Source organism: Diaphorina citri, unplaced genomic scaffold, assembly GCF_000475195.1.
Source record: "Diaphorina citri unplaced genomic scaffold, Diaci psyllid genome assembly version 1.1 scaffold2201, whole genome shotgun sequence".
Taxonomy (NCBI): domain Eukaryota; kingdom Metazoa; phylum Arthropoda; class Insecta; order Hemiptera; family Psyllidae; genus Diaphorina; species Diaphorina citri.
In genome coordinates, this window is record NW_007379626.1 from 28,012 (window position 1) to 43,501 (window position 15,490).

General features: G+C 37.6%; 3 protein-coding genes across 3 annotated transcripts; 2 read left to right on the forward strand and 1 right to left on the reverse strand.

The window, feature by feature from the left end:
* The first annotated feature begins 4,703 nt into the window (after positions 1-4,703).
* On the forward strand, positions 4,704-9,954 carry LOC113471249. Its single transcript, XM_026830250.1, has 3 exons — positions 4,704-4,976; positions 7,920-9,392; positions 9,797-9,954. The coding sequence occupies exons 2-3, from the start codon at positions 8,006-8,008 to the stop codon at positions 9,952-9,954; spliced, it is 1,545 nt and encodes a 514-aa protein (XP_026686051.1). The 5' UTR covers positions 4,704-4,976; positions 7,920-8,005.
* A 220-nt stretch (positions 9,955-10,174) lies between these two features.
* LOC113471251 (histone H3.v1-like) lies at positions 10,175-12,293 on the forward strand. Its single transcript, XM_026830251.1, has 4 exons — positions 10,175-10,578; positions 10,691-11,025; positions 11,584-12,206; positions 12,277-12,293. Exons 1-4 carry the CDS (start codon positions 10,321-10,323, stop codon positions 12,291-12,293), a joined length of 1,233 nt encoding a protein of 410 aa, XP_026686052.1. The 5' UTR covers positions 10,175-10,320.
* Positions 12,294-12,315: 22 nt separating this feature from the next.
* On the reverse strand, positions 12,316-13,785 carry LOC113471252. The gene is made up of 3 exons (XM_026830252.1): positions 13,320-13,785; positions 13,007-13,163; positions 12,316-12,866 (listed from the first exon to the last, which is right to left on the reverse strand). The coding sequence occupies exons 1-3, from the start codon at positions 13,701-13,703 to the stop codon at positions 12,316-12,318; spliced, it is 1,092 nt and encodes a 363-aa protein (XP_026686053.1). The 5' UTR covers positions 13,704-13,785.
* Positions 13,786-15,490: the final 1,705 nt, after the last annotated feature.

The following is a 15,490-nucleotide window of genomic DNA, read 5'->3' on the forward strand; positions in this document are numbered from 1 at the left end:
AAATTAAAATACCACTGATCAATGCAGAAGTGAAAGTTGTACCCTCAGACGCTTTGCAAATGCATCAAACAATAAAAGACTTAATAGCTAAAACTGATAATGAAATCCAAAATGAAATCAACTACCTGAATAAGTTAAAATCCAATGAAACTGAAGATATTTATAGCTCCGTAGATTATATTAATTTCAAAGCATCTCTCACTTGTATTCCTGAATCAGTACACAGTACTAACCCATTTATTAACTCTTCGGAGATTAAAGAAAACATTAATCAAACGCACAAAGTTCCTAATAGTAGTACTTATGAAAGTGATTTGCAGAATTTGAAAGAACTAAGAGAAAAAGTTGATTCTCATCCTTCCAGAAAACTTCAAGTCTCACCAACGAAAAGTTTACGCTTATCTCCCACAAGAACTGAAACGAAAACTTCTCCAATATCAAATCACAGAACATCGCCTTCCCGTTTAGAACGATCTTCTTTACGCTACGATCAAGAATTAGCACAGTTAGATAAACTTGAAATGAAAATGGAAGAATCAAAATCTCTATCAAACAGTAACGACACGTCCAATCAAAATGCCTATGAGGAATACTTGAGTCAACAAGAAATGTCTCAGAAGTCTTCAGCACTCTATCTAATAAAGCACATAAAAAAAACTTTATCAACTATCGTCCCCAACGAGAACAGAGAACGAGGACAGGATAGGAGAAAGCCAGCCGTTCTGAGAACGAACCTAACCTGTTTTTGATAAAGCTCGCCCCTGGATGGAGTTGAATCTGTGACCTAAGAGCTTACAAGAGAAAGAGAGGGAAAGAGAGAGAGAGAGAAAAGGAGAGTGAGAGAGAGAGAGAGAGAGAGAGAAAAAGAGTGAGAGAAATAGTATAAAAAGACACACAGAGAGAAAAGAGGGTGAGTGAGAGAGAGATAATTAGCACAGAAAATCCTGTCTCTCCCTCTCTTTTTCCTTCCCTCCAAAATCATCTCCTTTCACTATCCGTTTCATTTCTCCTTCCCAAATTCTAACCTCCATTCTCTCTCCCTGCCCCTCTCTCCTTCTCCCCCTCCCCCCCTCTCTCTCTCTATTCAGAGCATCATTTGCTGATCTGACATCCCTCATAGACAGCAGCAGCTGACTAAGGTTTCTTCACTGTAAACTTTTCGCTTTGTATTCATTCCCGCGTCAAACGCTGACGCGAAGTGCCATGAGATTGACTCAACTTTGTTTCTGCTGACTTGAAAAGTACTGACTCAACTTTCTATAAAAAAAAAAAAACTACATATTTTACATCGAGTGAATTTAAAGCGCCTAAAATAAAACAAACAGTGGATTTCACATTTTTTTGAAGGCCTGTTAGGGCCATTAGGGGGCCAAATAGGTAGAATCTTTGTAAATTATTTTCTCTTTTAAACCTAAATTTTTTTCAAAATAGGCAAATTTATTAGACCTATAAGCTATAATTGCTATAATAAGAAGACTATGTCTACATTACAAAGAAATAACCTCAATATAGGTATAGGGGATAAAATTCAATTTAGTTATATCTAAACTATATCAATAGTATATCTATGTATCCTTACACTATATGTCAATAATATATCTATAGACGTTTATTGTTATACAATGTGTTGGGGGTTTCGAATTTGACAAATGATATTTTAATATCTTTAGCCAAAACTTTTCCATTGTGCTTTTCCATCACATTATTCTTCCCTTCTTCGCCTTCTTCTTGTTCTCCTCCTCCTCCTCCTTCTTCTTCTTCTTTGTCGTCTTTTTCTTCGTCTTCTCTTCTTTCACCGTCTTTTCTCTCCTCCTTTCTTCCTCTCTTCTGTGTTTATTTTCTTCCCACTCTTTCTTTTTGTCCCTACCCTTCTACGCTGTTCTCATCCATTTTTCTCCTTCCTATATCTTCTCTTCCCTTTTTCCTATGTCTTTCCTCCCCTTTTCTTTTCTTTGCCATGATATTCTGCGTTGTGTTGTTGTAACGTATTCAACTTTTTCTCCCTTTAATATTACGTGATCCCATATGTATTCTATCAATACACTTTTTCCGATCGTGTAATATCCCCGGCATATTTTTCTCTTTTGCTTCCTTCATCATTTTTTTCCCACAATTTCCTCGGTTTTTCCCTTCTTTTTTTTTCTTCTTCTTCGTCTACTTCTTTTGCTTCTTCTGCTTGTTCGTCTTCTTTTTCATCTCTAGGAGGGGTAGCTATATGTTGTGTTCTGTCATCTTTCTTCTTTAGTACATCATTCTATTCCCAAGAATTTCTCAATACCTCACCCAAGAGAAAACCAACACTATAAATCCCCCCTCATTACAGCTATGAATTATTATAATAATTTAGACGAAAAACCCGATCTTAACAGAATGGACTAGAGACGGATTTTCATCTCCCTCTCTGGTTTATCTCCCTTAATTTTATTAGCTAGGTAGGATTAGGATAGGATAGGCATGTCAGTTGTTGCTTTTCTTGGACAAATCAATCCAATTAAAGTGTAGACATTATGTAAAAAAAAAAAAAAAAAAAATGGCATAACAGGGCTGTTAATCTAACGAGCTGTTTGAGGCTAGAAAGAAGGTTGGTGAAATCCACCATTACACTTTCATTATTATTCATTTTCCTTCACATTTGTATGTAATTCTACTAACTATTACCCACTTTTTCTACCCACTTTTTAGTCCGTCCTTCCTTTATTATTACAATAGTAATAGAAAGTTATAAGGGACGGACTATTGTATTCGCTTTGGTGTCGTCTGTCGGTCTGTCCCCATAGAAGGACTTATCCAAACCTGGTTGACCTATATATCAAATTAAAGGTCTTTTTACCAGGAACACGAAAATGGTGGTGCAAATTTTGTCCAGAAAACCATAAAGCTGGAGGAAATATAAGAGGAGAGAAATCAATAAAATATGGAGAGAGAGAAAGAAAAAAAAGAGAGAGAAGTGATAGATCGAAACAACGCAAAACAAAAGGTTTAAATCAGGAAAAGGATAAAGAGGAAATGGTTGGTTGGAAGAGCTTCTTCACGAGAATCCTGAATCCTACGAGTAAAAGAAGGAAAATTCTAGGAAGACAGGATGAGAGAGGAGGATTAGAAAATGGAGACAGAAGGGAATCGAAAAAGGCAGAAAAAAGAAGAGAATAAGAACAAGAAGAAAAAGAGGAAGAAGAGGAAGGAACAAGAACATTCTAGAGAAAGCTTTTCATGAAAGATTATGGAAATTTCGAGCTTTACTTAAGATTGGACAGACATTTTCAAGTTGAAAATGCAAGTTGTCCTGGATAAAGTTACAAATGAGGAAACATTTTAGGTGCTACCTTGGTTGATAGGACGACAGCTTTAATTTAGGTAATAGATACCAAAATACTAACTACCTAGATACTAGTGGCATTTAGGAATATATGAAAGAACTTTTGTCCTACAAGAATGTATACTAATATGATGTTTGTTTATTTCAGGTCCCAGCTGGATGAGGACCCTCCAGAAGATTGGATGTAATTCCAGACATGATTCTTTACCTTATTTTTATTCTTTCTATCTCTCTTTCTTTCTGTCCCTCTTTCACTCTCTCTCTCTCGTTTGATCTCTATTTGCCGTCTTTGTCTAAAATTTCTATTCTTTAATTTCTCTCTCTTTCTTTCTATTTCGTTCATCATCATATTTTATCACACACATTCATCTCTCTCTCTCTCTCTCTGTTAGTTTCATAAAATATTCTCATCCTCCTCTATCTCTGTCCACATTTTCTTTAATGTCTCTCCCTCTCTCTCCCTTCCTTCTTCTTCTTTTTCTTCTTCTCCTTCCTTCTTCATTATTCCTCCCTTTTCCACATACAAAACTAAAATTACCCAAATAGGCAGCCATATTTTCTCTGTCTACCCCCGTGTCCACATTTCCTCCCCTCTCTCTCTCTCGTTTGATCTCTATTTGCCGTCTTTGTCTAAAATTTCTATTCTTTAATTTCTCTCTCTTTCTTTCTACTTCGTTCATCATCATATTTTATCACACACATTCATCTCTCTCTCTCTCTCTCTCTCTCTCTCTCTCTCTCTCTTCCTCTCTCTTCTGTTAGTTTCAGAAAATATTCTCATCCTCCTCTATCTCTGTCCACATTTTCTTTAATGTCTCTCCCTCTCTCTCCCTTCCTTCTTCTTCCTTTCTCTTCTCCTCTCTTCTTTATCTCCCTCCTTTTTCCACACACAAAACTAAAATTACCCAAATAGGCAGCCATATTTTCTCTGTCTACCCCCGTGTCCACATTTCCTTTCCGAGCTTAAAAGTGAAAATTCAAACAGTAACGACACGTCCAATCAAAATGCCTATGAGGAATACTTGAGTCAACAAGAAATGTCTCAGAAGTCTTCAGCACTCTATCCAGAGGGTATTTCTCATATGGATCATGATATTTCTCCGAGTAGATATGATAGATACGTTCCAGGAACGCACAAAATAGACCCCAAAGATGTTGACAATCAATTGAGAGAGTTATACGCAGATTCAGAAATGGATAGATTGGGTATGAAAGATGCTACCATTTCAATAGATGACATTATGGTGACTAGTGGACTTGCTGGTTATGATAGACCTTATAGCTATGAAGAAGAGGAATACTTGAAACATGAGGACCCCTCAGACTATGGTGCATGTTCTCTGGAGTTCTCAGAAGGTATTGACAATATGTATGATCATTCAGTGTGAGGAGTATTCTCAAGAACCATACTATGATGAGTTTGATGTACTACAAGATGAAAGTGATTACTCTGCCAACAACTTACTACCAGGAGGTCATCGGACGTCTGCTTTCACTCCTGTTCGAACGCCAACATTCGGAAGTCTCCAGATAAACCCGGATTATGGAAATAGTTTTGTCCCTCCACCAGCGCCAAACGGTTTCAAACCTAAAAGAAAAAGAGAAAACCAGAGATATGCTAACGAGCAACAAGAACCAATTTATTCACAAGCAACGATTGGCATTCAACAGCCCTCGGTCGGTTTGAAAGTTATGGTCCTCCGGAACATGATTATACAGATTCTGATTATTCTCTGAAGTCTCACTTTCGTAATTCTACCGGTAATATTCCATATCATCAATCCATGAATTATAGATTTCGTCAAAACTTTAATTCTACAACTGATATACTGTCTTCCAGAAATGTTCAGACTATGGTGCATGTTCCCTGGAGTTCTCAGAAGGAATTGACAATATGTATGAGCATTCAACAGCCCTCGGTCGGTTTGAAAGTTATGGTCCTCCGGAAAATGATTACACAGATTCTGATTATTCTCTGAAATCTCACTTTCGTAATTCCACCGGTAATATTCCATATCATCAATCCATGAATTATAGATTTCGTCAAAACTTTACTTCATTCCCGCGTCAACTGCTGACGCGAGGTGCCATAAGATTGACTCAACTTTGTTCCTGCTGACTTGAAAAGTTCATAATACTGACTCAACTTTCTAGAAAAAAAAAACTACCTAGGTACATATTTTTACTTCGAGTGAATTTAAAGCGTCTAAAATAAAACAAACAGTGGATTTCACATTTTTTTGAAGGCCTTTTAGGGCCATTAGGGGGCCAAATAGGTAGAATCTTTGTAAATTATTTTCTCTTTTAAACCTAATTTTTTTTCAAATAGGCAAATTTATTAGACCTTTAAGCTATAATTGCTATAATAAGAAGACTATGTCTACATTACAAAGAAATAACCTCAGTATAGGTATAGGGGATAAAATTCAATTTAGTTATATCTAAACTATATCAATAGTATATCTATGTATCCTTACACTATACATGTCAATAATATATCTATAGACGTTTATTGTTATACAATGTGTTGGGGGTTTCGAATTTGACAAATGATATTTTAATATCTTTAGCCAAAACTTTTCCATTGTGCTTTTCCATCACATTATTCTTCCCTTCTTCGCCTTCTTCTTGTTCTCCTCCTCCTCCTTCTTCTTCTTCTTTGTCGTCTTTTTCTTCGATCTTCTTCTTCTCTTCCTCCTCCTCCTCCTTCCTCTTCTTCTTCTTTGTCGTCTTTTTCTTCGTCTTCTCTTCTTTCACCGTCTTTTCACTCCTCCTTTCTTCCTCTCTTCTGTGTTTATTTTCTTCCCACTCTTTCTTTTTGTCCCTACCCTTCTACGCTGTTCTCATCCATTTTTCTCCTTCCTTTATCTTCTCTTCCCTTTTTCCCATGTCTTTCCTCCCCTTTTCTTTTCTTTGTCATGATATTCTGCGTTCTGTTGTTGTAACGTATTCAACTTTTTCCCCCTTTAATATTACGTGATCCCATATGTATTCTATGAATACACTTTTTCCAATCGTGTAATATCATCCCCGGCATATTTTTCTTTTTTGCTTCCTTCATCATTTTTTTCCCACAATTTCCTCGGGTTTTCCCTTCTTTTTCTTCTTCTTTTTTTTGTCTTCTTCGTCTTCTTTTTCATCTTTAGGAGGGGATATGTTGTGTTCTGTCATCTTTCTTCTTTAGTACAATATTGTAAAGTATTAGGCCATCTTATGAGGCTAATAATGGAAATATAAAGAGATTTATAGTGCTAATAAAAAAGTAAGCGAAGAAGCAAATAATGACATGAAATTTGAAAAAAAGAACTGGACCTACAAATCAGAGAAAAGAAAATGACAAGGTGAAAGGTGTTGAAATGGAAATCGAAAACAGTGGAGGAAATATAAGAGGAGAGAAATCAATAAAATATGGAGAGAGAGAAAGAAAAAAAAGAGAGAGAAGTGATAGATCGAAACAACGCAAAACAAAAGGTTTAAATCAGGAAAAGGATAAAGAGGAAATGGTTGTTTGGAAGAGCTTCTTCACGAGAATCCTGAATCCTACGAGTAAAAGAAGGAAAATTCTAGGAAGACAGGATGAGAGAGGAGGATTAGAACATTAGGGGGCCAAATAGGTAGAATCTTTGTAAATTATTTTCTCTTTTAAACCTAAATTTTTTTCAAAATAGGCAAATTTATTAGACCTATAAGCTATAATTGCTATAATAAGAAGACTATGTCTACATTACAAAGAAATAACCTCAATATAGGTATAGGGGATAAAATTCAATTTAGTTATATCTAAACTATATCAATAGTATATAGCTATGTATCCTTACACTATATGTCAATAATATATCTATAGACGTTTATTGTTATACAATGTGTTGGGGGTTTCGAATTTGACAAATGATATTTTAATATCTTTAGCCAAAACTTTTCCATTGTGCTTTTCCATCACATTATTCTTCCCTTCTTCGCCTTCTTCTTGTTCTCCTCCTCCTCCTCCTTCTTCTTCTTCTTTGTCGTCTTTTTCTTCGTCTTCTCTTCTTTCACCGTCTTTTCTCTCCTCCTTTCTTCCTCTCTTCTGTGTTTATTTTCTTCCCACTCTTTCTTTTTGTCCCTACCCTTCTACGCTGTTCTCATCCATTTTTCTCCTTCCTATATCTTCTCTTCCCTTTTTCCTATGTCTTTCCTCCCCTTTTCTTTTCTTTGCCATGATATTCTGCGTTGTGTTGTTGTAACGTATTCAACTTTTTCTCCCTTTAATATTACGTGATCCCATATGTATTCTATCAATACACTTTTTCCGATCGTGTAATATCCCCGGCATATTTTTCTCTTTTGCTTCCTTCATCATTTTTTTCCCACAATTTCCTCGGTTTTTCCCTTCTTTTTTTTTCTTCTTCTTCGTCTACTTCTTTTGCTTCTTCTGCTTGTTCGTCTTCTTTTTCATCTCTAGGAGGGGTAGCTATATGTTGTGTTCTGTCATCTTTCTTCTTTAGTACATCATTCTATTCCCAAGAATTTCTCAATACCTCACCCAAGAGAAAACCAACACTATAAATCCCCCCTCATTACAGCTATGAATTATTATAATAATTTAGACGAAAAGCAACGATTGAGAGTCGAGATTATCATGGTAAATATTCTACATCTACTACGACAACAAGTTCTTCACCAGTACCAGACTTGCTAGGGCATCACTCGATGAACGAAGAATCAGGTAGAAGTGAAAAACATTATTTAGATAAAAGAAGTCGGTCTGTTACTTCAAATCACGAAGAAAAGTACAGACGACAATTCCATAGAGGTTTATCCACAGGATCAATGCCTACACATCCTAGGACCTATCAAGAAGACGCTTACAATGGGGCATTTAGACCAAACTATCCTGGCGGTAATATCACAGACGCTCTTTCTTATTACCCAACGAACTCCAGAGTGTCCGAAGCTTACTCAGCTTTGGAACCGAACCAGACTGAACCTATTTATGACTCACCTCGATCTCTTAGTTACAATTACAAGGATTCACAAATGCACCAAGGATTAGACTTAGCGGGACAAGCATCTTATGTTAGAAATACTCAATACGGAGAGAGTTATAATAATCCTACGGGAGGTGTCATTGTTTCTAAACTAGGCTACATTTCAATTTCCAATGACATTAAAGAACCCGGTGTCAAAAATCACAAAGGTCCAACTAAGAAATCCAAAGCCATTCTAAGATCAGCAATGAGTGTTGCTGAACAAGTAGGTCACTCTGTAAGTAATATTTTACCAAACGTACACTTGTATAAAAGGAAAAGATCCTACTCATTACCAGGATCAGCTCCTGATGATGTTCCTGTTGTAGCTAAAGAACATAAGAGAAGTGGATTGGCGAAATTCAAATCACTCTCCCTAAGTCCATCTCGCTCTATTGAACACAAGAAACCTAAAACTGAAACTAGTCCAGGTGTTATGTCTTCATTTGGAACATTTCTCAAGAAATATAACAAGAAGAAATCACGAAACACATATGCTTCACCTTACGTATCGGATTCAGAAAGTGAATGGGGAACACATGAAAGATTAGGTTCGGCTGAAGATAGTGACAGTGTGTTTAGTGAAGCAAGTCCAAAACATTCGAGAAAGAATATCCCTTCCAATAATAATACAGGTCAACATTCACCCTTAGCGAGAAAAAAGTCTGATCATGATCATCCAGGTAGAAATCATTACGAGCATGAAACACTTCCTACCGACATTCAGTTTAATTTCCAAAGCCAAAACGGAGAAAAAGATACTGGAATTCCGCCAAGCGAATATCAAAAACAGATACTTTTACAAAAGCAACAGAATTTAGTTTTGGAAGAAGAAAGAAAACGGCTGCAAGAAGAAGTGCAGTTTGCACAAGATAAAAAGAAATATGCGGACGAATTGAAAATGCTTGTGGAGAAATCAGAAAAATCATCCAGACGACCCTCACAAGTAGAAATCTATCAAGAAGAGGATAATGGAACTTATGAAACCTTGAACCAAGTTGCTGAAAAGTGTCGAGCAGACACTGAACGTCAAGAGAGAAGGAGAAGTAGCATTGAGACGACCCTCACAAGTAGAAATCTATCAAGAAGGGGATAATGGAACTTATGAAACCTTGAACCAAGTTGCTGAAAAGTGTCGAGCAGACACTGAACGTCAAGAGAGAAGGAGAAGTAGCATTGATAAAAAAGAACTGACTGAATCCCTTGACCTACAAAAAAGCACGGATTTAGAAAACAAAAGCCAAAGAACACCACCTGAGAGTTCTGGTAATGAATTTGCAAAGTGCATTTCTAAGCCGAGAAACGGTAACCAGGAGAGAAGAAAAAATAGTAAAGGAAATATAACTATACAGAATGGAATGGAACTCCAACCAAAATACTAACTAGATAGCTAGATACTAGTGGCATTTAGGAATATATGAAAGAACCTTTATCCTACAAACATGTATACTAATGTGATGTTTGTTTATTTCAGGTCCCTGCTGGATGAGGACCCTCCAGAAGATTGGATGTAATTCCAGACATGATTCTCAACATTACTCCGCCACTGAGTCAATATGGTGTCTCCAGAATATGAACCATTTAGGTCTGACAAGTTTCCAAACTGAAACATCGAACTTTGGGAATAGTTAAAAAGAAGCGTCCGGATTTTTTCAAACTCAGAACTTTCTTCATATAGGTCTGACAAGTTTCCAAACTGAAACATCGAACTTTGGGAATAGTTAGAAAGAAGCGTCCGGATTTTTTTAAACTCAGAACTTTCTCATTTGAATTTGCGTTAAATGGTAAACGTATTGGAGAGCATTCCGACGTGTGTAAGGCATGTCCTTAACACCTTGCGTTGAACACCATATAGGTCTGACAAGTTTCCAAACTGAAACATCGAACTTTGGGAATAGTTAAAAAGAAGCGTCCGGATTTTTTCAAACTCAGAACATTCTCATTTGAATTTGCGTTAAATGGTAAACGTATTGGAGAGCATTCCGACGTGTGTAAGGCATGTCCTTAACACCTTGCGTTGAACAGGAAGCAACGACAACATGCCAGGCACTGAGTCCAGAACAACGAATCGTCGAAATCAACATTCTAGAAGAACGCGTCGAAGCAGTCGAAAGTATTCTGCGGAATGTTTCGAGCGAGTTAAAAAATGTAAATCTTGACTTTCAAGAAGCATGGGACAAAATAAACAAGTTGCAGGAAATTATGAAACTGCAGCAAAGTATCATACTGCTTCTGTTGAACTTGTATGCTTATAACATTACAGGAGAGTATTATATTTATCCGCACTTAGATGACAATAATCAGCGCACTGTAGAAGACACGAACAATAACGTACTTATTGCTTCTGTTGAACTTGTATGCCTATAACATTACAGGAGAGTATTATATTTATCCGCACTTAGATGACAATAATCAGCGCACTGTAGAAGACACGAACAATAACGTACTTAGAATAGGAGAAGGTGTACATGAAGTGGCCCAATATACAGATGCTAGACTGAAAGAACTAGAAGACATGAATGTTTCGACAGCGCGAGCTGGAAATTCACAGAAGCAAGAAAATATAATGTTTCTAGGAAGTCTACCAGGAGACAATATGGTTCAGAAATCCAATGGGACTTATGCGAGAACGTATGACTCGAATAAATGTCTGTTTAGATCAAACACTGAACCAATGAAAGAAAATTCAAATGCCAAAGAACGGTAACAGCGCGAGCTGGAAATTCACAGAAGCAAGAGAATATAATGTTTCTAGGAAGTCTACCAGGAGACAATATGGTTCAGAAATCCAATGGCACTTATGCGAGAACGTATGACTCGAATAAATGTCTGTTTAGATCAAACACTGAACCAATGAAAGAAAATTCAAATGCCAAAGAGAGGTCAGATTTTTCTAGAAGTACGAGTAATAATGACTTTGATTCTCAAAGGCTCTGTTCAACTAGCACATTGGACGACAAATCAAAGCAATCTATTGAAATTCAATTCCAAATGATAAAAGATGTCAAGAAGAAATGTCAGACAAACCCGTTCATTGATAGTACAGACAATGATGAGTCTTTGTCAAAAGACGGTCGGATTTTTCTAGAAGTACGAGTAATAATGACTTTGAATCTCAAAGGCTCTGTTCAACAAGCACATTAGATGACAAATCAAAGCAATCTATTGAAATACAATTCCAAATGATAAAAGATGTCAAGAAGAAATGTCAGACAAACCCGTTCATTGATAGTACAGACAATGATGAGTCTTTGTCAAAAGTCAATATGAGAGTGAACATAAGTTGGAGTTCGAAGGTAATGGATCACAAGAGTATGCATATGAAGAGCAAGAACATGAGAGTCATGTGACCAAAGCAGAAGAACGATCTAAGAGTCCAGAGTATGAGGAGGATCTGGATGAAGAAGAAGGAATAGAAGAGGAAGAGGAGAAGGGTGCCTCGTCCGGAGACACAAGTGGACCGGACAGTCCTCACGAAGAAGAGGAATATGAAGAGTTCAATGAAGAACGGAAAGAGCCGAAGCAAGACGAACTGAAACCCGAAGACATTGTCCCGGGGATACCGTCTATACCACGCTTCAAGTTTGACAGCTCCAAAGTGAACTACGAAAGTTACGAGAATCGGAAAGAGCCGAAACAAGACGAATTGAAACCCGAAGACATTGTACCGGGGATACCGTCTATACCACGCTTCAAGTTTGACAGCTCCAAAGTGAACTACGAAAGTTACGAGAAGGATTTGCCCAAGGATAAAGAGGATTTGGGACTCGCCGGGGGACCACTTGGCAGTAAGTGGAAGCTGGTGAAAGCGTTGAAGGAGAGGAAGGCGGAGGAGAAAGTGGCAGCGGAAACGCCCACCCCCGTGACGACGGTAAGTAACGCACGTAACTCCATTTCCACTTCCTCCTTCATCTTCATTTCCTCAATTCCCGTCGTCTTGTTTGTGTTTCCCAGTTTATTTTTCATTTTGAAAATTACTTTCTTGTGTCTCTGCTATGAATTTTCTTCGGTTTGTGTTCCTTCGCTTTTGTTTTTTATTCTCTCCCAATGAATACAAGGTCCACTTGTATCTCCAGACGAGGCACCCTTCTCCTCTTCCTCTTCTATTCCTTCTTCTTCATCCAGATCCTCCTCATATTCTGGACTCTTAGATCGTTCTTCTGCTTTGGTCACAGGACTCTCAGGTTCTTGTTCTTCATATGCATACTCTTGTGATCCATTACCTTCAAACTCCAACTTATGTTCACTCTCATATTGTCGGTCATTGGTTTTGTTCTGTCTGAAATCTTTCAGAGTCTCGAGGTTCTTCTCAGCAACAGGTTGGTATTCTTGTTGCTGAATACCGAGTCGTTCAAGTTCTTCCAGTTTCCGAAGTTCGTAGATGTACCACTCGTCTTCACTGTCAATGCTATCTTCCGTGGATTGTCTTCTAGAAGACACGCGGGATGTTGATCTCCAACTGTGAGTACTCCTACTATCCTCTTCCATCTCACCTGATGTTCTGCCGACAGATGGTATCTCCAGACTCTGCTGATGTCTAGGAGGAAGTGCTCTGACGCGGGAATTGATAGGGCTTGTTTCAAAGTTGGTCGGCGTATGTTCTTCAATCATCTCAGCCCTCTTGTTGTTTTCTTCCAAGTTGATTTTCTCAAATATTTCATTTCTTCTCAATTCTTCCTCGGAGGAAGTGCTCTGACGCGGGAATTGATAGGACTTGTTTCAAAGTTGGTTGGCGTATGTTCTTCAATCATCTCAGCCCTCTTGTTGTTTTCTTCCAAGTTGATTTTCTCAAATATTTCATTTCTTCTCAATTCTTCCTCTTCTTCGTCCGTGGTTACGACCTGAATAGGGCCATCGATTTTACTGACATTATTTGCCTGACTGACGAGTGCTTTCTCAGTGCTCTCGTTAGTTGTTGATGATTTTCTTTGTCGATATTTTCCGAGTGCTCTCGACACGGCGAATTCTCTTGAGGCCTCTTCGTCCGTGGTTACGACCTGAATAGGGCCATCGATTTTACTGACATTATTTGCCTGACTGACGGGTGCTTTCTCAGTGCTCTCGTTAGTTGTTGATGATTTTCTTTGTCGATATTTTCCGAGTGCTCTCGACACGGCGAATTCTCTTGAGGCATTTCCAATTGTAACTGGCGGTGAGAATAGATTCTCTTCATTACTTGAATTGCCATCCTGAGAAGTTCCTTTCCTCAAATCACCTACAGTGGCAAAAACTGGAACATCCGAGAAGAACATGGAATCCTCTGTTTGACCATTTCTACCTTTCATTTGGGTACCATTTGGAGAATATTGCTTTCCATTTGGTGAATATTGAGGTTCAGTGCCACTGACAAATTCTTTGGAAAGTCTTCTCTGGAGTTCCATTCCATTCTGTATAGTTATATTTCCTTTACTATTTTTTCTTCTCTCCTGGTTACCGTTTCTCGGCTTAGAAATGCACTTTGCAAATTCAAATTCTTTCGAAACAAATTCTTTGGAAAGTCTTCTCTGGAGTTCCAGTCCATTCTGTATAGTTATATTTCCTTTACTATTTTTTCTTCTCTCCTGGTTACCGTTTCTCGGCTTAGAAATGCACTTTGCAAATTCAGCTTTCGGGACGATAAGACCTTAGCAGTTACCGTTCCCTGAATCAAATCTCTCTCTCTAAAAAAAAAAAAATGGAATTTATTAGACTTACTTTATTATGGACAATCGTTGCTATGTTGAAAGCCCAGTAGAGGTTAGGTAGTAGAACAGCCGCTGTTCCAGGTTCAATAATCACTTACTATTTTCGGTAAGTGGTAAGTTAGAGGGGGTTCAGAACTGTAGAAAGGAAGGAAAGCGGTGATTACCCCTATCTTCCATCACCCTTCGCCACTGACAATTACTTTCTATTTTCTATCTACATTTCGCATGCCTTTGCCATATTATAGTATACCGTGTTTATTGCTTCCCCTATAGTTACCTCGCTCCCTGAATTTATTTTGGCATCAACGCGTCTTTTAGCTTTACTATTTTCGGTAAGTAGAGGGGGTTCAGAACCGTAGAAAGGAAGGAAAGCGGTGATTACCCCTATCTTCCATCACCCTCCGCCACTGACAATTACTTTCTATTTTCCATGTACATTTCGCATGCCTTTGTCATATTATAGTATACCGTGTTTATTGCTTCCCCTATAGTTACCTCGCTCCCTGAATTTATTTTGGCATCAACGCGTCTTTTAGCTTTATACTCTTTGCTCACTCTCATCTTCAACACGGAAACCAAAGGTAAGAAATTGTTTATGCCGTGTGTTTGTACCCAAATCATTTTATCGCCTGTTTCGTCAAATCACCTTGCACCAGAAACAATTTGTTTCGCAACAGTTGCGCACATGTTGTGAAACAAATGTTTCTGATGAAAATGTTGCTGGTGTGTGCCAGCTCATACAGTCTAGGTATACCATGTTGCATGCAACAAGGATCTAGATTACCTATGTAGGTATTTCTATACGTATACCTGAGTAATAAGTAATAAGGTACCCTATATACTTACCCGTACTTTTATAACTAGCAAAGCACTTTACCTACATTTATAAAGTAGAAAATGGTAACCTACGTACATTTGTAAATGGTAAAATATCTGCCCACATTCAGGCAGGTATAAATCAAATTTTAATTAAAGTTAGTTTTGCCTCAAAAGCAGGTCACATGAAATAATAGAAAGTAAAAAGTAGGTTTCTGAAAAAAAAAGGAAAGTAAAAAGGCACTTAGGTATAACTGCTTAGAAAATTATACCTGATATTATTTATTTATTTTTACTTTTTTCCATTTGTATTTATTAAAGTGTGCTTATTTATTTTCATTTTTCCTTAAAAAATTTCATTAAAATTTCAAACGAAACTAATGTTTCCCCTTCTCGGTGTTTCGTAATAAATTGCCGCGAGCATTTTTCTATTTTTGAATACTAATTCGTTTTAATTTAAAGGAAAAAATAAACGAAGGAGGAGGAGAAGAAGAAAAAGAAGAAGAAGAAGAAGAAGAAGAGAAGGAGAGGAAGAGAAGAAGGAGGAGGAGAGAAGAAGGAGGAGAAAACGAAAACTTATTACTACCCTAATTTCAAACCACAATTTACGCGCTAAGTTTTGACAGTCGTCCCTCCCTTCCCTCTCCGCTGCAGTCTTCCCCTCCCGT